Here is a 23,965-nt window from a genome sequence, read left to right on the forward strand (position 1 = left end):
CGAAGAATAACTATAGAAGAGATGGAAAAAAAAGCCGATTCTTGATGACAGAACTTGAAAAATACAAACAGCCGACCAGCCCAGAGTTATAAAGTAGTGACCTTTGACACAGGACGTTCAAGTCTAACTCCCTCTTCCTGCTAAATGTTACACAGCTGCTTTTCTAATCCCTCACAGCAACCAGCTTGCCACCACTTGCATAGAGGGTATGTAAGTATGGAAAAGGGAGATCCTGACCTTACATTGACATTTACAAGAAAAAATAATACAAATATAAAGCAAATCTAGAAAAAAGGAGACTACGATTTAAATTGTTTAGAAATGTAAAAAGAAATGGAGGAAAATCAACATTTGCTATGCTTTTGTCTCATTATCACATCCGCAGGCAGAACACTATTTACAATATTCAATTTATAGCAATATTATAGAGGTAATATACAGCCCTTTGGTATTTGAGTGCACATCTCATTTGTTTGCCAAAAATGTTGTTGCTTTTCGTCACCCTAACCCCTTCTTCCAAGCTCTGCTAAATGTCTCTTTTCTTATCTCAGCAAAGTCCATGGGTTGTGCCAAGTCTTGACATAAGACAAATGTCTCCCTTTATCGGTGAAAAACAAACAAATAAACTGAGATTCTTAATGGACCCTTCAAGCACACCTACAAAAGATGCTTAACTGTCCACAACATCAAAAATAAACATCAGGGTTTGGTTTCAGCCCACATATCCACCAGTTCCTATCATGGCAAACATTCAACCAAGAGAAAAAGCCATGGTAGAAAACAAGAGATAGAGGTAATGGTAGTAATCCCTGCCTGAGGTTTGTGTCAGAAAGAACAAAGTACACAACGACGTACAGGTGCAATATATAGTTTGTTTAAAACATTCAAAAATGAATTAAAATGATCAACAGAGTGTGAAGAAATAACAGTTTGGACATTAAAGACGTCTCTGTATTGTGCTGCAGAAGTATCTATTGAAGTTAGCATGCTAACCACCAAGCTCCTAGCCACTTTGTAGGGTGATAGCCCTTTAGAAAACAACACCAACTGGCTGACCCATAGAACAGTGAACCATGAGAAACAGACCTGACAGGTAGCTAACTACACATGCACTCAAATACTATGATGAGAGCACAGCTACATCTCTAACCGTCTGTGGTGTAGCTAAAACATCACACATGTAATTTGCATGTTGGAGTTGAAATGAACTGGTCCATTAGCTCCCCTGTTACTTAAAGTGGGCTGGGACACCCAATCTATCACTGTCTCTCCCATACAAGGGGGAAAAAGCTCTCGACAGAGATGTCGAGTCCCACAGACTCCATTTCACTCCATCAACTTGATAGCATCGACAGGCCCAAACAGGACCAGGCCCCATAAAGTCTGACATGGTAGCCTCACGTGAGAAGAATATACATCTAACTGAAGGCTGCGAAGCGACTCCTAGAGGCTTAGAAGCACTTTATAATACTTGACGGACGAGTTGAGGAAAAGCAGGCGCTCTCTTCGTGTGTCAAAGTAAGGCCATGTTCCCTATCATTCGATGAGCCTGGGGTAGACCAGCCTAAATGCTTCCAGACTTTCACACCCCGTCTAATTTCATCTCACTGCATCTGCTCCCAACTCAGATCACCGACAAAATAACATCTAGCCTTACTAGATGGGCTCCGTTCTTAACTTGTCCCATTGCCTTGCTCTCATTGTGGTTCGGAGTCAAATTCAAACTACTTCATGTACAACTATTCTGCCACAGGGAGAGCATTAATATCTTTTAGAGGTCCAATTCGTAGGATAGTTGAATGTAGTCTCATTCCCAACTCATCAAATCCTGAAACTTTAGGTTGGTGGCCAGCCACCGACCTACCAACCCAAAGCGTCAGTACTTGATGGCCCAGATAGCAAACAGAAGTATTGCGGACTTTGGCCTGACAAATAGAAGTAACATAGTATTGGGGAAAGACGTAGTATTGGGAAGTGTTTGTTAATTGGGAAGAGGTTGGCGATACATGTGTGCTATTGGGGGAGTTGGGAATAAGACCCAACTATCTTTGACCTTTAACTGCTCCCTGAGCTACAATAAATTGCAAAGATGTTTATGCAAGTGCTGGCAAAGAAAAATCTATATTACAGGGTGCAATATGTTAAAATGATTTTTGTGTTAAACTGCTTGACCTAAAAGAGACTTCTATTCCTAATGTCCTAACGCCATGCTGTGATCCAAATATTTTAAAGTCTTCAGATAACATCTCACACCATCTGGTTTTCTGCCTCCCAAGTCCTAATGGTTTGCCAAAATCTGCGGGCCATAGTGCTTGACTTTTAACCAGCAAATCATCAACTGAACTTTTTTGCTTTCTCTCAAAGGCCGAAATGAAACATTATCTCCCTACTCAGATTTAAATTAAAGCCATGACAAGAACCATGCTTGTTGGGGGGGTTTCGATTGCTCACACTCGACTGGCATGTGGGCAGGATCAGGAAAGACAAGCCCAACGATGTCACGACCAACTGACCCCAGGGTGACAGGTTTGGAGTATGTTCATGCCCAATGCCCTCAGGCCAAAGTCAAGTATGTCAATGCTGTGCATGTGGATTTCATTTGAAGCAGCGTGATTAGTTCACAGACGCTCAACTGCGATCCCCCTCCATGGGAAACCCTCTCTCAACAGGAAACGGTATGTTTTTGTTAGCAACAAACAGGCATAAATTACTAAAATGGTACCTCGGTTGCCAATTTATCACACACAGTCTTATTGTTGCTGCTTGCACACGTTTGACATCGACATTGCTTTTAAGGTAATCACCATTAGTTAATGATATTTACCTTCCTGATAATTTATGTTGAACTATGTGTCTGTGATCCTGAATTTGTGCAATAAATGTGATAATTGTCTTGTGTCTTTCCTTTTTTATACATGATGAATGTGTTTTGATGACCTGTTTTTTGAAAATGAATGTTGTTTTGACACTAATAAATACTCAAGCTGTCACTGCAATATTAAACATGATTGAGAGTCTAGAGGGGGAAAATAAGGCAGATTATTGCGGAGAGACAGACAAATTAAAGATGTGTTAAATCTGAACAGTTGCTTTTGGACATTATTGTGTCATAACTGAATGCCAACATACAAGATTACTCATCTTGACTAATGTTTGCCAGGGAGCAATGCAAATTTGTGAATGCTGTAGTATACCATCATTAATCAAGCCATTTCCCTATTAACAAGTCTGTAAGTTCATTTCCAGGACTGTATATCTTCCTCTTGAACTTGAATGAGTAAAGTTAAATATTGAAGAAATGGCTCAGCTAAAAAGCCTGACCAGTAACTGTACCTGTGGAGTGATAAAGGTGTGAATTACATTCCAATAAGGGATTAAATAATAGTTTGAGAGAATTTATGAGAGAATATAGAGAATGTATATTTGCATAAGAATATATCTGATAGATAAAAACATCTTAATGACATAAAACAGGATTTCATTCACGAGCTACTCCTGCCAACTGACGTGATTGATTTTGTTGATAGTGTTTTTATTGAGCATAGTAAAACAGTTGGGGGATACTACCAACAGAAGAGGCCATTAAATAAGGTAAGACGACCTTTGAAGCCATGAGAAATATTTTGACGGTGTTATATAATACAATAAGCCCATTTTATGTCCCTCTGGCATCTAAAAGAGCATCAACTGGGACAATATTTGATTTTTGGATCTTTAAAAAACTGGTATGAAGTCTCTCCTGTGATATACAAGAGAAGTCACGTGTGAGGGTGATTCAATTATCAATATTAGCCTCTGATTTAAGCTTAATTATTCTGATAAACACTTGATGCTCTAGGCTACACTGTTGCTTTATATGAAGCTATATAAACGAATGTTTCACTGCAGTTGTTAAATTAGAGGTTTCCTATTGCAGAATCAGTGATGTGGTCTGTTTGAGCTGCTTATAGCATTTGGTAATGTGTTTACTTGAATTAATAAACTATTTGATTGTACTGCCTTATATTACGTTTGCTTTCCTTCAAGGAATGACTGCTTCTAAAGAAAGCAAATACTACATAATTCAATCAATTCTGTAAATACTGGCTTTCTAGGGCTTTCTTTTGGATCTCCTCAACTAAACAACCCTTGCCAGCATGAATTAATACCAATGATTGTTGTAGTAAAAGTAATACTCAGGCGGTCTCCTGCCAAATGCATTACAGAGAGCTCCATTAATGCAATGGTAAACAGATGTGCCACCCAGCGCCAAAGTTTGATTTGGACTGCGTACGTCTTCTCCAGGGAGATTACAAAATAAAATGTTAAAACACATAAAAGGAGACGGCCTGCGGTGTTTTTACACTACATTATGCAGCGGTATGTAGAGTACTACACATGCTATGGAAAACAGATTTTAAGTATTCCCCCAAAGGCTTAATTATTATAAGGATTACTGAAAAAAGCTGCTAAACAGATGGAAGTCAATTGAGGGTCAAATACCAAAATTCCACAAAATGACCTACAAGTTAAGTCTTTTCTATGAGCTGTTTACAGTAACTCACCTACACTATATACTGCATTAACATGCTGTACTTGTATTGTGTGTAAGTATTCTATGAAGCCATTTTATATGAAAGAATAACTGCTGTCTAAACAAAAGCTGTTCCCCTGTTAAAGCAATAAATTATATTGTCCATGATTTACTATTTCGCAGTTTTTTGTGTCTTATTTTGTTTTCACATCTTGTAAGGCTGTTCCCTAGAGAGATGTATCTAAGATTTATGTGTGTTTATAACCTACATAACGTTTATTGTGCTCTTTAAAGTACAAAGCAACTACTAAAGTTGTTAAAGGTACAGTCTAGTATTTTTTTGTTTGTCAGTAAAATATTGCATTGAGAAACAACACAAATTTCACAGTTATGTTTCTTTAATAATCTTTACAATGGGAAAAAGCTAATTCAACACGTTTATGTATTTTTGCATGTGAATGAAATAAATAGCAAAAAAGAACAACAACGAACCAAAATATGCAAAATAAAGTCTTTGCACCACAGCGTAAAAAAAAATGAAGGAGCGGGAGTGAAACTGCCGGGGCTGAGGAGTCTTGGTTGCAGCGGAAGTCTTGGTTGAGCATGACACACACACAGCGAGAGAGGCAAAGAAACAAAGGAGGAGACTGCAGACGTCCTCACTGAAGAGGACATAAATAAAGACCCAACTGCAACACTTCACCTGAAATATGTGTCATGATAGGTTTATGTTGCCATAACCACGATGTTAGTCAGGATGCTTACATGGCACATTTTTAAACTGGTGACAAATTGTTTGCAGGAGCCTGAATCTGCCAAGCTGCACAACCACTGCAGAGTGCCTAACTCAGGACCCAACACATACTGTATAAGGTAAATTTATTGTGGATCCTGTCTTGAGTAAGAGCTGTAAGTTTGGCTCAATATGTTACTATGTCGTCAATTAAACCCTGAACTGACCTTAATAGCTGCAGGAATAAGTCCTAAAACCTGGAAATAAGTTTTTGCACTTATAGTTCCGTCGTCTCGAAGTCAATGGGTTTTTTGAATGGGTCTGCGAGATATTTTCACGTTTTGTTCTACGACTTAAAATGTATATAACCCTCTTTTGCATTGAGGGTTTTATCTATGTTAAAAAAGGTTGGAAAGGTAAACGTCATCACTCGGAACACGGACACTCATCTACTCACTCGTCCAGATTTTACCTGCAAACTATTCTAACTCAAACTTTCCAACTTGTAGATGTATCAGTTTACAGTCAAGTATAGTATTATGTAGTACAAAACTTAGTGGTGGTGATGCTGAAGTCATGCAACCGTGGTGTAGTTTGTTCATAGCCTAATGTTAGCTTTTTATTTGTGCTTTAGGCTTAAAATTTCATAAAGATAGTGTTCATCTGTGAGGATTGCCTTGCTGAACAAATAGTTGCCCTAGGGGTAGCATGTTGATCTTAGACACTGACTGCGGTGGCTCGGGGTAATATTTTTTTTATTTTGGACTGTAAATGGCCCCAACCAGTAGCGTTCAGGTGACATGGGTGTATAATGACAAATAATTCAAGTTCAGTGTTACATCAATCTGGAACAAAACATTAAAGCTGCAACAATTAGTAATCTATTGTAAACAAATAAATAAGTTTAATTTGAAAAAACAAAAAAAATCCTTCAGAAATAAACAAAAAAAAGAAAACTGGCCAAAGGAATAAAGAGGCACAGCAACAAATGACTATAACTTTATAAGGAGGAGGTATCTGTGTGTGTTAGGTTGCTTTATGGAAAATGATGAAAGCTGAAAAAGAGCGGCTCAGTGAAAACGTTGATTTACTCCTCCAGCATTTTTATATTATTTAAGCTGCACCGATGCTGCATACCATTAACAGAATAAATAAACTCTTCTTAGCCCAGAAACATGATGAAGCTCTGTCTTCATGATACCAACAATGCACCATTGTATAATGTAAAATGAAATAGCACCATATCATCAAGACAGGCAAAATAGCACAATATCAGTATAAATTGCATTTTAAGAGAAACCAGATTTAACCTCAGACTGACGTCCTTTCACAGATGTATTGTCAGGATTAAGTCCAAAGTGATTTAAATCAACACATAAGATGATTTATTCTGACAAGCCAAAACAATTGCTTGTGCCCAATGGCTTGACTGAAGCACCAGGTGAAGAAAGAAGGTCTAGTGTAGTGTAGGTAACAAGCATTTATGCCTGTTTTCCTTTGTGATATAGACATCAGTGACTGGAAAATGTACTTTATTGAAACATAAAATAACAACTTATATTTCAATAAAAAAATCTTTCCTATATGGCTTATTTTTCAATCAAACTGCATTTCAAGGCACTTACTTTTTTAATGTTGTTTTTGGATATTGTTTTAAAAATGTATTTGTTTCTTTTGTTTTATAGGTTTTGTTGCTATTCTGTTAATGCAGGTGGTTTAAAATAGTTTAACCTGACAGAGATGAAGCCATTCTAAATTGCATTTCAACTTAAGTAAAAAAACAAATTATCAAAAATAGGAATGAAACATGTTTTGAAAATATTTTCCTCTGTACAAACTGCATTTACTCATAAAGAGATATGAGAGGTCTGACCAAAAGCACCAGCAAAAATATTAAATATAATATTCAGTAACGAAAACTAGCTACTTGATAAACAAAATCATACTGTACAAAGATACATATACAAGATACACTGACAGTCATTTGTTGCTGTTCAATAAAGTTCATAATATTAACTCTTATACACAAATATACACTTGTGTACTGCGGATACAGGGTGAAGACAGCAATAACAACAAAGAACATTTACTTCACGCCTCATACATGAAATAAATATCTTCTAGAGTTACGTCTCTACAAATATATGGCATTGTTGGACAACACTGTCCTGATTTATACGTTTTAATTTGGAGCCTTGGCTCAAAATGGGATCCATGTGTTTTTAATGATCCCCTAAGTGGAGCAGCATTGTGTTTTTGTGTATTTTCTCTTTTTTTGTCTTGATTCTAATCAGCACCATGCCACTGCAGGGCCCATCTGGGTGGGCTGGAGCTGGCTAGCCAACAGTGGCGCGAGAATACCAGCGCTCACTTCAGGATTCCCTACGGTTTTAGGCTAAAAGCACACTCAGTACACAGGTCTGATGTCATTTTAGCACACACCATGTCTACTCACAGTGACGCGCCCTCAGTGAGGAAGATAAGTGTTGGAGGAAAACGAGTTAGTACTATCGTACCGGCTTCCATGGTCGGCGGTGCCAGGAGGCAGAGCCTGGGCAGGGCTGCTGGTTGCATTGCTCCATGTTGGGCGGCTTGTCCAGGACGTCGCAGTTGTAGTCGTTGAGCCTCTGTCCGTTGGGCCTTTGACAAACCACGAGGCGAGTCCTCCGCCCTCCACCACAGGTCTGGGTGCACTGAGGTTAGCAAACAAAAGATGATGTTTAACAATGTTGCATAATAATATTCTATAATAATAATAATAATGTGACTTATAATGTGTGTATGTGTGTGACTTTATAAGACCAGACAAATGCCTGTGTTTAAGTGATAAGACAGCAACGTACATGGAGACAGAGAAGACACAACAGACGATAAGGATGAAACTCAGAAGTTGTGTGGGAATCGTAATAAGGTTCACAATGAGTGAGTGGTGTTTTGAACTCTAGATCGAGCCTCACCTCTCCCCAGACACCGTAGTTCCACAGAGGGCACGGCCCGGAGTCGCAGCTCTTAGACTCGGCAGGTTTGACCCTCTCGTCACAGTAGCTGTTGCTGCGTCCATCAGCATCCTGACAGACCACCACTCGCCTCTGGAAGCCTCCGGCACAGGTACTTGAGCACTACAGAGCACATAAAATGTATCAGTTAAGACTATGACACACACACACAGAAAACTCAAAGACCATAATTGGTTGGATTTCGTTGATCAACTTGAGTATTTTAATTTGTTTAAAGATACTTTATGCACAAAGGCCCATTATGAGTCATGGAAATTTATTTTAATGGAAGTGGTGGGATGGAATTTTTTGTTTTGCCATGTAGTATATACTATTATACTTTACTCAGGTAAAATACTCTAAACTCAAACTTAGCACTTGTAGATGTGTTTGTGAAAATGTTTTTATCTATTAGTATTTTATAATTGTCTTTCTCAGTCTTTCTTTTGATATACAGGTCTAATACGACAAATTAAAGAAATGGGTCTTTTCAGTGTTAACCAACCAGGAAACACAGGTGCACATATAAAAAACACAAACAGAAGAACATACACAGTACAGAGCCTGCTATACAGAATTTACCTGAGTCTAACTGAAACCAAACCCAGCTGCACTGTTCAAAATGATCTTCCAAAGATGGGAAACATCAGTCCATGAAAGACATTCTCAGACATCGAACAACACAGCCTTGGACAGAGCAGAAGGTACACTCTGCATCCAATTAAAATGACACATCCCCACTGTCAACGGGAGTGAGTACATTCAGTGCTCTCTACATGTGAGGGAGGACATCACAGAGTGAGCCTGAACAGCAGTGCTTCCAGTCAAGTTCATTATGTGAGACTGAACAGTGTACTGCGATGAATGCCTCTGCTGGGGGGGATTCAGAAAATAGAACAATGTTTTTCTCAAGGCTTTCAGAAGAAGAAGATAAAACCACACAACACATTAATCTACTCTAAAGTAGAGTTTCACAGTAAAATAGCCAGGTGTTAAACCTATTCAAAATTGACCACTTTTGTTAATTAGACCTTGTCAGGGGACAAGTTCTCTATTTAAAACAACACACTGGGCTCTATTTCCATGCAACAGGAGCACAAACTCATACTGAAAGAGTACATAGCTACAGGGATTTAATCAACTAAAAATGTAGGACTGCATGCATTTGGTTGGGGATGACATTATTAGTAAGATTCACCCATTACTTTGGGTCATGTGCTAGCTATAAATTGCTAAAGGTTAATTTGCACCTTCACCATAAAAGCCAGAAAGAGCCCTTTGCACTCGATGAAGGTAAGATATTTAACCCGTTTCAACTGACACATGGAGTTGAAGGCCTGTTACATCGTTCTGGGTCCACAAGGGCAATTGCATGGCAAAATGGATGACAGAATAGCAATTGCAACAATGATCATTTCATGGCATAGGCAGCTTCCTTTCAGACTTGACAAAACCAAACTTGGTTAAACACAAAAAAATTAACTTAAGCCTGCCAAAAAAAACCCAACAACAGTGTGCCTGATTTTTGAAACAATTTCATTCAAGGTCAATGAAAATTAAAATCTTGAAATGCCCCTGCTGGAAAACATTTGGGTTTGTTTGTGTCCAATCAATTTCAGCTTAAGAATCAAGGGTTTAGCTGGAAGTAACCTAGAATTTTTCTGGGTTATACACCTACTGGATAGAGGCCTGAATGTTGAAGCATGCACTGAAACACCATATGTATATACAGTATACTCTAGTAGTATACTCCGTAGTCCTTGTATTGCATTGCAATCGGTCCCTTGGTGCTGTTTGTAAAATCCTTTACCATGTATGGCTCTCTGAAATGAAAACATCTGCTACCTCCATGTTAATGTCTTCACAAGAATGTGTTTACAGACTGACACATGCCTTCATAACAACACCTATGCACTCTGCTGTCCATACATGACAAAAACATTTAATTCTTCATTGGTTTTTCTATGAAAGGTAAGTCACGCGTGCATTCAAAGATATTAATTAGTGTCTGATACTTGACAAGTGGGAAATTTTAGAATCTGTGTGAGTTTTTTTTGTATATGTAATCGATTGGGCATGTCAAGCCTCATATCTTGTTCAATTTAAACATGAAGACAACATGGAAGGAGCCTTGGGTTGCCATATCTTGGATTCTGATGGTGTTATAACTCTTGAAACTTGGTACAACATCGATCACAGACTATTTTAGCAGCCAAAATAGAAATATCCATGTGATTTACTTCAGTTTCAATTCAATTCAATTTCTAAAATGAATCTACCACAAGAAAAAATGTTTCTGCACAAGATCACAGGCTGAACATACTGCTCCCCAGGGTCCGGTCCTCCACTGGTTGTCTGCTGAGGGCACATTCCAGCTGCTGTGCCCGGGATGGCGCCCTGGATCCTGAGGATATCCGTAAGGCTGGTCGTTGATGCGCTGACGGTGGTAGATAGAGGAGCAGGGTGCAGCGTTACACTCCTGTTCTGTTGCAGGCTTCTCGTCTGGGTCACAGAAAGGCTGGTCCACTGGCTGGTGGTAGTTGGAGCAGACCACCTGTCGGGTGATTCTTCCCACGCCACAAGTCACTGAACACTGGGGGGACAGGGGAGAAAACCATTGTGTTAAAAACTGAGGTGATGGGGAGGCTGCCAATTTCACAAGCTAATTTAATCTTGAAAAAGGTCAAAATCTCATTTAAGATAGTGACATCGTCTGCGTTGCTGTAAACTGATGTGATGCGATGGTGTGATGCATTAATTCAAAATGTCACAATATCCTGGCATTTCAGCGTTGTTTACTCATTTTCAGTTATCTTTTCACGAGATTTCCTTCATGTATCCCCCTAGTGAGATTATTTTCTGGTTCCAAATCAGCGTTTGTGAGTGATGTTTTTATTGATTGCTCCCATGTATTGATTCATTATGTGAAGCATTGTCATGTGAAGCCCCTTGAGTCTACAGCAGGAGTAGAAATAATCTTAAAAAGATATGAATTTAATTAACTTAAGACTTTGTGGTCAGATGTTTTTTGAGGCTCTTTCATTTCACATGAACACATGATTAAAAGATTTGGGACAGCATCACTGTAAATCATCCCTGGCTCCCTGACTGCCAGTTAAACAATCCCAATGCTGGTATGCTAGTGACGTCATCAAGAGTTTTGGCTCCCTTGCCTTGTCGACATTCACAAATCAATACTGAACTGCCCAAAATCACAGCAAAAGCCAACTTTGCTTCAGGGTGATTTTAACACTGTCAGAAAAGCTAACATGCGGGTGATTACTGAAAGTCTCCAGGGTGGAAAACATCTGTATTGATTAGACACAGTGATGGATGTTTTAACTCACAGGAGACCACTCCCCGGAACGCCACTGGCCACAGGGGCTGAAGCAGGAGGAGGTCTCCGGGGGGCGGGGCAGGTGGGCGCAGTGCGATTCGTCAGCCACTCCTCCCTGGGCATCTCTGCAGCTGACATAACGCGCTCGCTTCCCCTTGCCACAGGACACAGAGCACTGGAGGATATGTGGATAGAAACAGAGCTGAGATAAATATTTGTCTTGTGTAGAATTTAAAAATGATTTGGTTCACCAACTTTTTTCTGAATCCAAATTATAGTGAGGTAGAGTGCAGCATTAATTAGATTTTTGTGTGTACATCTCATTCATCTGAACTACATGTTTGATGCTTAAATATCTCATTAAGAACAACACTTTCAACAACACCCAGAATTGACTATTGTTAGCATGTCAGTCTATATTGCAAGTGGTGCTCACTGCAGAGCCAATTGGATGGTCCAGCTCCCCTTCTCAGCACCTGATGGTTAGGGTTAGGGTTTTTGGTTGGTGGGGCTGGACCTCGAGGTGGAGCTAGACAGGGCCAGACCACTTGTAGGCCTCTCCTGTATTGTAGATTCTTTACCTGGTGTCACAAACACGTTCTTGTCCTGAAATGACTCTCTGAGCTTCTTCCACCCACTTATACTCTATATAGAAGTATCCCTACCACCTCTGTGAGACATCACAGTAAACATATGTGAGGGGATGAATACCTAATGCAATCAAATGGCTCCAGCTCAAATAGGCATGTTAATATCCCCCTCATATCAATGACACTCTGAAGAGGATGGCAGTTCTGCCTGCTCTGGGGGAATGTAGGCATGTGTTTGTATGCATGTGTTGTGTGTAATATGTGTGTGGTGTCTCTAAGACCACACTGGCGCTGGCCTCTTTGACATGTGAGCTCATACCGACGTTCAGATTGACAGACGGGGTTCAATCTTAGAAACCGTAGACTCGTGTTTAGATGGAATCTGGTTTTCATTTGCGACGAGTAACAATGCAAAGTATCAGAGAGACAGAGGGGCCTCTCAGCCCAGACAGTGGAGCCTGTGTGTGTGTGTGTGTGTCTGTATGTGTCTGTGTGTGAGTGTGTAGATGCAGCAGGGGGTAGAAGAGACAATGCCAAAGAGGATCATGGTCCTGTACAGTTTGTACTATCTGAAGGAATGCCGGGGTATACAATAAAGTTTAATAATGTCAACCTAATATGTACAAATACACATGCAGGAGACCCATCACACACGCACACAAACACACACAAACGTGTTTACAAACTTTTTCATCAGTATTCTCAATTTTCATACAGAGCTAAATTTGATTCCAGAGCCCAGCAGATCATTTTCCTTCAAGCTGCAAATGCAGAGAGATGACGACAAGAATTTGTTTACCTTGCTTTTGTATATTCTCGGGACTCTTTAAAGTAAACCTGAAGGCTGTAATGTGCTCAGATGGACCCAATAAACCCAATTTGAATCCTTACCGCAGTCCAGGAGCCGTATCTCCACTGGGTCAGCAGCTGAGCGGAGTTGTCAGGCCGAGGTGTGCTCTGTGCTGGAGAGGCCCACGGACAAGCCGGCATCTCACAGTCCTACGAATGCAAACATGCAAATAGAGTTAACTACACTGAAGTGGTGGTCGTAAATGTGCCAAAGACACTTCTAAACACATTTTAAAGTCTCCCTTTGATGCAAGGATTCAACACACGTGTGACTCTAATAACTAAAGTTATCCTGAAGGAAGAGGTCACAGAGAAAAACATCGAGGGCAAACAAAATGCTCATGGAGGATGTCTGCAGCTGAAAAGCTTGTAGACTCGCCTCATACACTGTGTGTCCATATTGAAGTGACTTCACTTCCAAAAGCTGAGACAGATCCCCTATCTGGAGACTGAAAGGTCATCAGCTCAACGCACTCTGTGTCCATCAGTGTCAAAGAACCCTCATGCAATACACTTGAACCACTAAGGTAAGCGTGTGCTGCAGCCTCATGGTCTTTGTCCACTTCGACACTGGACTATGGGTCAAAGCAGAGCAGGACAGGCAACATTTAAAGAGACTGCTGATGTTAACCAGGTCACGACTTTTGCTTCATTGAAGTTTGTATAGAGGTCATTTGGGAGCATCATCAAAGAGAGCAGATCAGGGATACTTTGCAGGTGATTGGATCTGCTTTGAACCAATGACCACATGACTGACAAGAGCTCTCCACAGCTAAAACATCCGCATAAATCAATAATCGTGGTTGTTCACTAAGCAGTAAAATTGCACCTACATTATCCTTCACTAATCAGACTCTGAGTAACAGAAGATATGTCATGTAGTTGCTTGACGCTTGATTTTGGATTTACAGTGCTTGGTTTAAGTCACTGCTCACAAAGAATGTGAGCTGTCATTATCTAAGCCATCGACGTTGCTGATTCTGGAGAACATGGTGGAGAACTTGGTGGAGAAGATGGTGGATACCAAAAATTAGAGCTAATTTTAGATGAATTTTGGACTTACAGCCAACATATTAGCATACTTTTTTCAGTTGTGGCCTGAAACACAACTCCAAATGAATGCTCCATATCTGCTAGATGTTTGAATAGAGCATTGTTTGTTCTAGAGAGAATAGCCCAGTGTTGTGTTTACAGCTTGTTGCAAAAAATCACATAATACTGCTTTAAGTTGGCTAAGGAGTGTACTATTTCGTGGAATCGATTAAATCCAGGAAGCAGTGGTAGACTCAGGATGTTTGAAGGGCAGGGGCGAAAAAAATAAAAATGGCACCAGCTGTATGCAATGGGGAAAATTGTGATGCATTTATACCCTAGAGGGCACCTCACCATGTTTTGTCCACTGGCATGGCACCCTAGAGGGCACTTTACTACATTTTACAGTTCTCTCTTGTCAGCTGAGGCATATTCTGAGCTGCCCAAGAGCACCCTGCTTATTACAAACTGCATTTTTTACTTATTGGATACATAAAATCAGGATGAAAATAACTTCTAACCATTGTAAAAAATCTGAGCAGTAAAATTTCAATTACAGTAATTATAATGAGCTCTGTGTCTTGTTTTCAATCTCATATGATGTACATGACATCTGCACTCAATCTTGTGTGCAGCATTTTATGTTATTATGACTCGCATTTTTATTTCTTTACCCCGAGAGCAAACCGCCGACTCTGGAACAAATAAGGGTGAAACCTTGAATCAGTTTAGAGAGTGTGTGAAGTTATGAAGTTTCTTTTTTTTTTTTCACCTGACTGTCTCTGGGCCTCGCTGCTGCATTGCACTCCCTGTCATCTACCGTGTCACCATAGTTCCCCGACACACACCTAACAGCTCTCATCTGGTAGCCATGGCCACAGGTCACTGCACACTGAAAGACAAAATCACACACACACACACAGAAGTCCAGTCACCGAAAGCTATCTCAAACTCTATCTAAGTATGTCAAGGTTGATATCTCAGACGGGGCCTCAAGTCAAGGTTCAGCTCAGTAGAGCCTGGGTAAGCCTTTAACATGCACACACACACATATGGACACATGCCTTCACATACACATCCAGAGTCTTGACTCGACCCTTTACCCAATTCTATGAGGCGATGTGACCCCGCTAAGGTACGACACAAGAGCAGAGGAAGTGCCACAGGATAGGTTTATTTGAGCAGCAAATTATAATTACACAGGCATTAACCAGCCAATATATTCCAGCTCTGTAAATACCACTAAAGTCATTCAAACATGTGTGGGGAGGGAATTAGATTTATATGTATAATCTAGACTATGAATGGCCAAAGACGCCCATTCATAGATGATTCATTCAATTTGTGCTAAATCTATACAGAAACATACGGAAACATGGAAATTTGAATGCACAGGAAAGTGTGTTCGTGTGTGTGTGCACGTGTGTGCATGTGTGTGTGTGTGCACCGTGGGTCAGGTTTAGTCTGACAGGATATGAGGGCAAAGTGAAAGCACCGTGGAGGAAATGGCAGCTGGAGTCGGAGCACACTCCTCCGTAACTTGCCGTAATATCATGTTACACACACACTCTCACACACGAACACACAATCTTGAAATATACACTCCCACACACCACATTCACTCACTGTGACCACACACACATGCACACACTCACACACAGAGTAACAGATACGAGTCAGACTCCTAGACAGCAAGCCACACGTGAAACCCATTTCCTCAGTCAAACACTGCGAGTCACCTCGCCCCAGTGTGTCTATGTCTTATCTGTGTGTGTGCATGTGTGTGTGTCCGCTTGACTTACCGCTCCCCAGACGCCGACCTGCCAGGACGCACACTCGGGCAGCTCGCAGCTCCCCACGGCAGAGGGTTTGCTGGATGGGTCGCAGAAGTGCTCGCTCAGCTTTTCTTGCCCGGCTCCCGTGCTGCAGGACACTTGTCTGTGCCTCATCCCCTTCCCACAAGTCACCAGGCACTGAGCGAGGAAGGTGGGGGTGACACGACGGTGGAAAAGGTAGAGAAAAAAATGTGACTCATTTTAAAATGTGAGTATGTGTTGACAACACAACTCCATTTCTACCCTGTTTCTGCCATCGGGGGAGAACAACACTGATGGAAAGCATCCAAGTACTGTACTTGTGTTCAATTTTGAGGTACTTTTACTTTACTTGAGTACGCCTTATTTTACAGTTTACTTTTAAAACCAAGCTGTGCTAAAAGCTAGTGTGTCAAAGTTTTTAGATAAATGCTTTGCAGTGCTTTCTAAGTTTAGTTGTGTGTATGATGTGTGTGAGAGGTTCCTACCTCACTCCACTCGCTAACAGTCCACTTTGGACACAGCTGTTCGTTGCAGGTCTCAGTGTCCACCCTCTGGTATTCATTGCACTCCCTGTCCACCAGCCGTCTACCCAGGTTGTTCATACAGTAAGACTCTCTCCTGCGACTCCCACGCCCACACGTCTTAGAGCACTGTGTAGAAGAGAGCATTCGACATGTTCAGTTAATCATTGTGTTCATCCATGTTGAACTCTCCCTAATAATAAAATAGAGCAAATCAGAGGTATTTCTAAAAGCAATTTGGATTTTTTTATGTCCAAAAATGATGTTTTGCAGGTACAATGTACAATAATGGAACTAAATAAATGCACAGAATAAACAGTACATACATTATTATATGTTTTACAGCTTTTCAAGTTGGCCTGAGATGTTCAATATACCTTACTTTGCAAAAAGTGACATAGGATTGACCCAAATGATGCAGACAGGTGACAAATTAAAGGAAAAATCAATAAATATCATCTTAGTAAGGTTTTGGGCCATCACGTGCCACCAAAACAGCTTCACTGCTCCTTGTCATTGATTCTACAAGTCTCTGAACCTCTACTGGAGTTATGAACATTCTTCCGAAAGATATTCCTTCATTTAGCACCTAATGTGTCTAATACGTTCGAAAATCTCCCATAGATGTTCAATTGGTTTGAGATATGGTGACTGTGAAGGCCGTAGCATATGATTCACATCATTTTCATGCTCATTATGACAATTCAGTGACCCCTCGTGCCCATCATCCTGGATGAGACCACTCCTATCAAGAAAGAAATGATTCATAATAGGATAAAGGCAATCACTCAGAACATTCTTGTACTGATTTGCAAAGACTCTTCCCTCACTTGTGTTCCCTTTCAAATTCTACAATTCTTCCATCGACTGTACCTGTGACCAGGCACTGTACTGCCAGCTCTTAAGCAGACAGTCCCCATGGCAGGGCTCTCTGGTCTGAGGTTTGACAGCGTCTCCACAGGTGCTGGTCTCCATCCGCTCACTCTGCCTCTTCATCAGGCTGTACTTCATACACTGGACATCCAGGCTGCGGTAGCCTGGGCCACATTTAGCAGAACATTCGCTCTTTCCAGCAACATGCCACCTGTGTGAGAGGAGACGCAGATAAATGTTTCTCCGTGTGTGTTCTGTAGAGAGCTGTTTTCTGTGTGTGTTTGCGTGTTTGTGTATTAATGCGCACCTGACTTCACAGTCAGTGTTGCAGGGCTCAGCAACAGCAACAGGACGAGGTAAATGTTCACAGCGTTGGTCCGACACTTCGAGGTGGTCACTCTTACGCACGCACACCGCCTTTCGTCTTCGCTCACCTGCAAACACACACGTGCACGGAGACAGATGAGGAAAAGCAGAGTTTAAATCCGACAACATCTGGCAGACAGCTCACTCAACAAAACATCACATTTTTTCACCTTTAACAAGTCTAACCAGCTTTCTGACATCCAGTTCTTCATCACACAGCCTTAGGGGTCCATGTTGGTCTCAGACCCCACAAATATATCCTTTACTGGATCCCACTGTGCACTCTGACCTGCTGGAAGCCTGACTAGCTTGCTTCTAAAAGGGAAATTTGAGGGGCTTAGTGGGGTTAAGGCACAGGGCTAAAGGGAAGGTGTCGGGCGATGTGATAGGCCGGGGTCATATTGGGGTTGCCAGGAAGGGGATTTATGGAGGGAGGGGTGAGTGAGTACATTTTTTAAATCCAGAGGTGTGTGTAAGTGATGCAAGAGAAATGCTAATCCTAATGTGCACTGACACTTGGGTCCATGTCCATGTAATAAGAGCTGTAAGACACAGTATGGTTCCTATAAAGCTCACACTTTTTAGAGTTTTGGTGGTAAATTTCTTGGGTTTATATCAAAAGTAGCAGTGAAATTTGTGTGTCAGTGGGACCATGAGGCTCTATGGCAATAAACCTTTCTTCACAAGAACGAATATTGCAAAATGTGAAATATATATAGCTCTAATGTGTTTAAATATGTCCTTGTTCATGTATAATAGCTGCACAACAGCTCCCACTTGTAATGCTTTGTCAGATGAACTGAAGCCAAACAGAAATGATCATGTTTGTCCCGTGTGGAGATTTGGCTGAGCTTTTACCCTGACAGATGCGGTTGCACTCAAGCCAGGAGCCTGAGGGATCCCACACAAATTGCTCCCTGTGTTCCTCAATGGGTATGTTGAAGGAGTAACGGACATCAGGGTTGTAGAGGTTGCCAACACACAAGACCTGCGGGAAAAAAAATGATAGTAAAGGCAAGGTTGCAACACTTAACACTGCTTTTTTTTAGATTTTTCCCCACAGATTTTTCACTATTGTAGTCAGAGATGTAGCCCAGGAGTATGTCAGTAGGGTGAGAAGAAGACAAACTTTCGAGGGAAAGACGTAGAGATCAGGGAGTTTGACTGATAAAGAAATCAAAGAGGAGAAAGCTTCCTGCTAATACCTGCAGAATGAGCTCCTCCTCGATGCGATCAGTGCAATTGATGCGCTCCACTTTTGTGTCCGAGCCGCTGTACTCGATGACGGTTCCCTTGAAGGTGATTTCCCTTTTGAACATGGCCACCACAAAGTTCCCATTCAGGAGGGAGTTGGACTGGCTATCAGATAATGCTGGAATAATAAACGGACAGATAAGAACAACATATGTGACCACAAACCATAAACAAAACAGGGCTCCATATGCGAAAGAGTTCAGCGTTAAGTAAAGGAATGTTTCCTAAAATGAGTTTGTTTCTCTTGCAGAATTGAGGTTTTGGGAATGTTTACGAGAAGTGGCATTTATCATTTCAGACTATATGTTAAAGTAAACAGTCTTCAGGCTGCCAAACCATTGTTCTGCAAAGCCATCGTTGCAGGGGAGGTATGTTGTAACACTGGTGGCACTAAATTGCAGTTATTTGGAGTAAGACTGCGTGACTCTTCTTAATGGCTGACATTGCAATTCAAACAAGGGAGCTCCACTGACTGCAAATACAAACAAGTACAAAAGCATACAAATAACACACGCTCACACTCGCAAACTAGCGCATAAGCCCACAATGAACGGCGACCACCTCTTTCTCTACCTCGAACACTGTGGTTTCAAGAAACATGCAGTTAATTACAATCTGCGCGAGCATGCCGAAACAATGTATGTGATTAAGTCTCTAGACGCAGCTTTGTTTACATTTAAGTCTGCACAGTGTTGGATGCCAGCTAGTCTTTAGCCCAAAGACGACTGTGGGGGTTTGACAATAATCTGCAGACTCTGGTTGTCATCACTGATGCTTTGCAGAAATGGAAAAAAACAACAATGCCTCAGAAAATGCACACACACACACACACACACACACACACACACACACATGCATGGAGAAGCAGTTTTTGAGAGAATCATCACACTCATAACGAAGCGCTGCAGTTTTGTACAGTGAACTTCTTCTATTATGATTATTTTTGTTCTGTTTGGTCAATAAATTCTCATAAATTGGTGAAAAATGTCGCTCAGTGTTTCCTAAAGACCAAGGTGACAACCTCACGTGTCATGTTTTGTCCACAACCCAAAGATACTCGGTTTACTATGATAGAGGAAAGAAACAAGAAAGTATTCACATTTAAGAATCAGAGAGGCTATATCACATTATCATTCATGCACACTGGGCAATCATTCATGCACACTGGGCAAGCTCATGTGGAGACTTTGCACCATAGCATTGTAAGTAAATTGTATTTATATAGCACCTTTCTAGATTATACTTCACAATAAAAGACAAAAGAAAGACACAAAATAGAGATTAAAAACAATTTGAGAAAACTAAGCAAAGGTGAAATGAGCCAGGTGGGTGTTGAGCTGCCTTTTAAAGGTGTAGACAGTTCTCTTTGCCAAGTCCAACAGACGAGAGCTTCAAAGTAGAGGAGCCACGACTTCAAAGCTTCCTTTTTATGTCATGAGTGCTGTGATCTTCTCAAAATCATTTTCTACACACTGTACCAGCCGGAGTGACAAGATCGACAAGGCGTTGCAAATACCAACCACGTTTAATTCAGACACCACCCGCTCAATGTGCTGTTGTTGCACCCGGCAACAGCGGGAGTCGAGCCTTTCACAGCAGCATGTCAACGAGATTCTGCCAGATGTGTCTTCTGACAATCTGACTTAAAACATCTTGAACCTGACTTGAACCATCTGAAAATGGGAGGCCGCCCTTACAACATAGGCAAAACTCCTTTTCTCTGCTTTTTTTCTCTTTCTGTCTGTCTCTTTCCCTCACATGCAAGCACACACACACACAGAGACAGAAACACACACACACACTGAGCCCGGTGGGTCCATCTAACCCTATACCCCTATATCCACTTTCATGCAGCCTGGGCTCCACATGCCTCTAATTAGCACCTATTGCTGCCTCATTTATCTTTCTCCTGAGCTGACACTCCATTTGCTTTCCCAACCAACCCTCTTTGCCATGTCCAGATGGACCAACGCCCCTCCACGTTTCCTCCATATACACTCAGTACAAATGACAGTTTCCTTTTCTTTATGCAAACGCTTTGACAACAGTTTACCCCATGTCTCCTTTACTAAAAGCCTGCCTCTACAGCTCAGGGTCACCAAGTCTGGGTGGTTTATGGTCATGTTAGGGGGATAATGGCATTGACCTATGAGATGAGAACTGAAGGGGCGTAATATATACATCTTATTAGCTTGGACGGCTTCCATTTTGGATTGAGTTTCCCAAGAAAACCTGCAATTTGATACAGTGTTGCTTAAAACCACATCATTTCACTGACACACACGTGCAGCGCACTCACCGAGGTAGTTGTCGTCTTCTGGCTTTCCAGAGTAGCTGACCTGTTTGATATCAATGTTGGTGGCTCCGGCTGGGATCCGCACCACTGTGTTGTAACCTGTGGGAGAAGAAAAGACAGAAAACAGAATGACACAGAGTGCACGGAAAGTTGCACAATTTTTTAAGCAGTCTCAAAGAGGAACAAAGTAGCCACATTAACAGCAGTGAGCAGTCCCACCTTGATTTTCATAATAGCTTCACTATGGTACACCAAACTCCAGTCAGGGAAGTCCGCTTCCAACCTTCAGGGATTTAAATGTCACACTTGGAAAAATACAAAAAAAGGGTCTAGTCCTCTCAAATAACCTGCAGGAGACCTTGTTTTAGTCTCAGGGGCCCGACCGTGAAATGATATGTAATTATTCCCTGGACCTACCTTTGGCCTGTAATTACTACACCGGGACTGTTGTCCCATGATAAACTAACATAGAAAACGAATGAGCGTGAGGGAAAGAGATCATGTGAAAGCGTAGAGCTGACAGCAAAAATGTAGGGCCAGAGACTGAACAGGGGGCCAGGGTGTGAATAAGAAAAATATGAAGAAGATGAGACCAATTAGAGGAGAAAATAAGGAGAAAATCAAGAATCTGTATCTTCATAGTCAACATAAAACAAGTAATATATGGAACATTTAACAGGTAAGACTCAAAGACACAGTTGCAATTTAACCGCTATTTATCACATGAGTATGGGGACTGGGGATGCAACAAATGATTTTTATTATCAAAGATTTCTATGATAAATTGTTTAGTCTAAAAAATGTCAAAAGAGATTACCACAAGTGGAATAATGGTTAATGAGACTGTTAATATTCACTCTATTCTTTCCTAATGAGAGTTCAGGTTAAGATTTTGAACCAGCAACCGGTTGGTCCGGCGCCATCAGACCCTCCACATACTTCCTTCAGACTGAATGGAATGAGAGGAAAGGTGTGGGCTGGTGATGGTTAGTCTGACACCTTGAGCCACTCGGGGGCAGCACTTGGTTTACATATCTTTCTCTCATCAGTCATGTAGATGTTTTCACACACACACAGAAACGCACACATGTACTGTAATCTCATCACAAGCCAATCATGACGGAAAAGCTTCTCCACCTACTTTACATTCATAAAAACCGCCGTGAAAAGAAACTACTTTGCATATTCCTTCAAAATGAAACTTTCACCGCAAGACAAAAATCTTCAGTTACCATGTGTCATGTCAAATTTCCTCCCTAAACACTGGGGACAGGATAATCTCATAAAAAAACAGGGGCACATGAACTTCAGAAACTGCCAACACGGCCCCCCTCTGAGGAAATATGGTATCCGCAAGCCGTCAGAGGCCTCCGAGATCCTCCAGCTTAGCAACTGACCACACACACAATCCTCCTTCACCACAGAGTGACCCAGGAATGAACAGTGAACACAACCATACTGCACTGGGAATGCTTGGGTTTACCTCAAACATGCTTCTCTATGCCAATAACAAGAACTAAGATGATGTATTAATGGCCTGCGGAGTAAAATTAGAGGGTGTCACAGGCTCACCCTGATGGAAGCTGTCAGTGGGTACTGGCTGAGTTGATGACAAATACTTGCTTGTTTTGTAGCGACTGTGATTCGATTATCTTTCGATTCTGAAACAGGATGCATTTAACCGTCAAGTTTTTTTTCTAGATTTTAACACTCACTGCTTTAGTTTGTAGTCAAGAAACCTTAAGCACGTACACAATCTTCTTTTAAATCTCCGGTACAATGTCTAGACATCCACTAGGTAGCATGAAGCTGTTTATAACGGGAAATTATCTTTCTGATTACATCCAGAGTCAGTGGAGTGTTGAGTCTGCTTTAAGTTAAAAAATTAGACTCTATTTATGCAGAAATGAAATTACACAATAAATATGTCTTTTGAGATTAACAAGATGCTGGAGACTGACTTGAACCTGGAACAAAAGCATTCTTTGGGCTAGTCCCAGATCTTGTGTTGGTTTTCTTCCACTATGATGCACTACATGGAAATAAAAAACAGCACCAGCACGTCATAAGATCTGATTGCTTTGAGTCAGGCAGAGTCAGATAATAGGAAGGCTAGCTGCACGGTTGACCGAGCCAACTAACTAAACACATCTACAGTTAGCAGCAGTTAGATAGATGGCTGATAATATGCTGCACCCTGTTTGTTGGGAGCATGAATTCAAAGCAGCAACAGCAATTTTCAAATGCTGTGTCATTTCAGTGGTCTGCATTCATAATCCTGGAAGACACCTTGAAGCCAAAGATAGACACAGAAAGCGAAGTAAAAAAAAAAAGATAAAGAGACTAAAAAATTGCGAGGCATTACACAGAAAAGGACAAAAGAGTGAAAGACAGAACGACAGGCCTAGACCCAGGAACAGAGGGTTATCCCGCCTGGGCAGCACTCCCACTCGTGTTCTCTGTTTTAAGGTCAAGCCAGACTACCGGGGCTGAGGACAGTGCCTGGTTTGGTTCAATACAGTTCTTAAACCCTCTACCCCCAGCCAAGAGAAAAGAGTGCAGGGAGAAAGAAGATGATAGAGACGCTAAAGCTCAGTGCCAAACTAATGCGGAGTAAACATGACGAGGCCACACCCAGGGCTTTTATGCTAATGTTTCTGCTGTTTTGCTGCCCAGACCTAAAAAGGATTGGATACAATCAGCAGTTGGCCCACATCGAAGCGCCGCATTAAGCGGGACAGTTCAAAAGGGTGACATCAGATTTGTGTTTGCTATCTAAAGACCCACC

General features: G+C 41.3%; 1 protein-coding gene across 1 annotated transcript in view; it reads right to left on the bottom strand.

Moving 5' to 3' along the window:
• LOC311264258 (A disintegrin and metalloproteinase with thrombospondin motifs 20) overlaps window positions 1-23,965 on the bottom strand; it is an 84,302-nt gene that overhangs the window by 18,346 nt on the left and 41,991 nt on the right. The window contains exons 16-28 of the mRNA XM_084364987.1: window positions 21,181-21,276; window positions 18,833-18,999; window positions 18,486-18,615; window positions 17,569-17,695; window positions 17,262-17,472; window positions 16,353-16,517; window positions 15,853-16,023; window positions 14,823-14,942; window positions 13,061-13,168; window positions 11,590-11,754; window positions 10,566-10,835; window positions 8,204-8,365; window positions 7,763-7,939 (exon numbers count right to left, since the gene is read on the bottom strand). Of these exons, the coding sequence (XP_084221113.1) occupies window positions 7,763-7,939; window positions 8,204-8,365; window positions 10,566-10,835; window positions 11,590-11,754; window positions 13,061-13,168; window positions 14,823-14,942; window positions 15,853-16,023; window positions 16,353-16,517; window positions 17,262-17,472; window positions 17,569-17,695; window positions 18,486-18,615; window positions 18,833-18,999; window positions 21,181-21,276 (2,069 nt within the window). The remainder of the gene's footprint in view (window positions 1-7,762; window positions 7,940-8,203; window positions 8,366-10,565; window positions 10,836-11,589; window positions 11,755-13,060; window positions 13,169-14,822; window positions 14,943-15,852; window positions 16,024-16,352; window positions 16,518-17,261; window positions 17,473-17,568; window positions 17,696-18,485; window positions 18,616-18,832; window positions 19,000-21,180; window positions 21,277-23,965) is intronic.

The sequence above is a fragment of the Pagrus pagrus genome, assembly GCF_965226575.1.
Source record: "Pagrus pagrus genome assembly, chromosome: 10".
Classification (NCBI taxonomy): Eukaryota; Metazoa; Chordata; class Actinopteri; order Spariformes; family Sparidae; genus Pagrus; species Pagrus pagrus.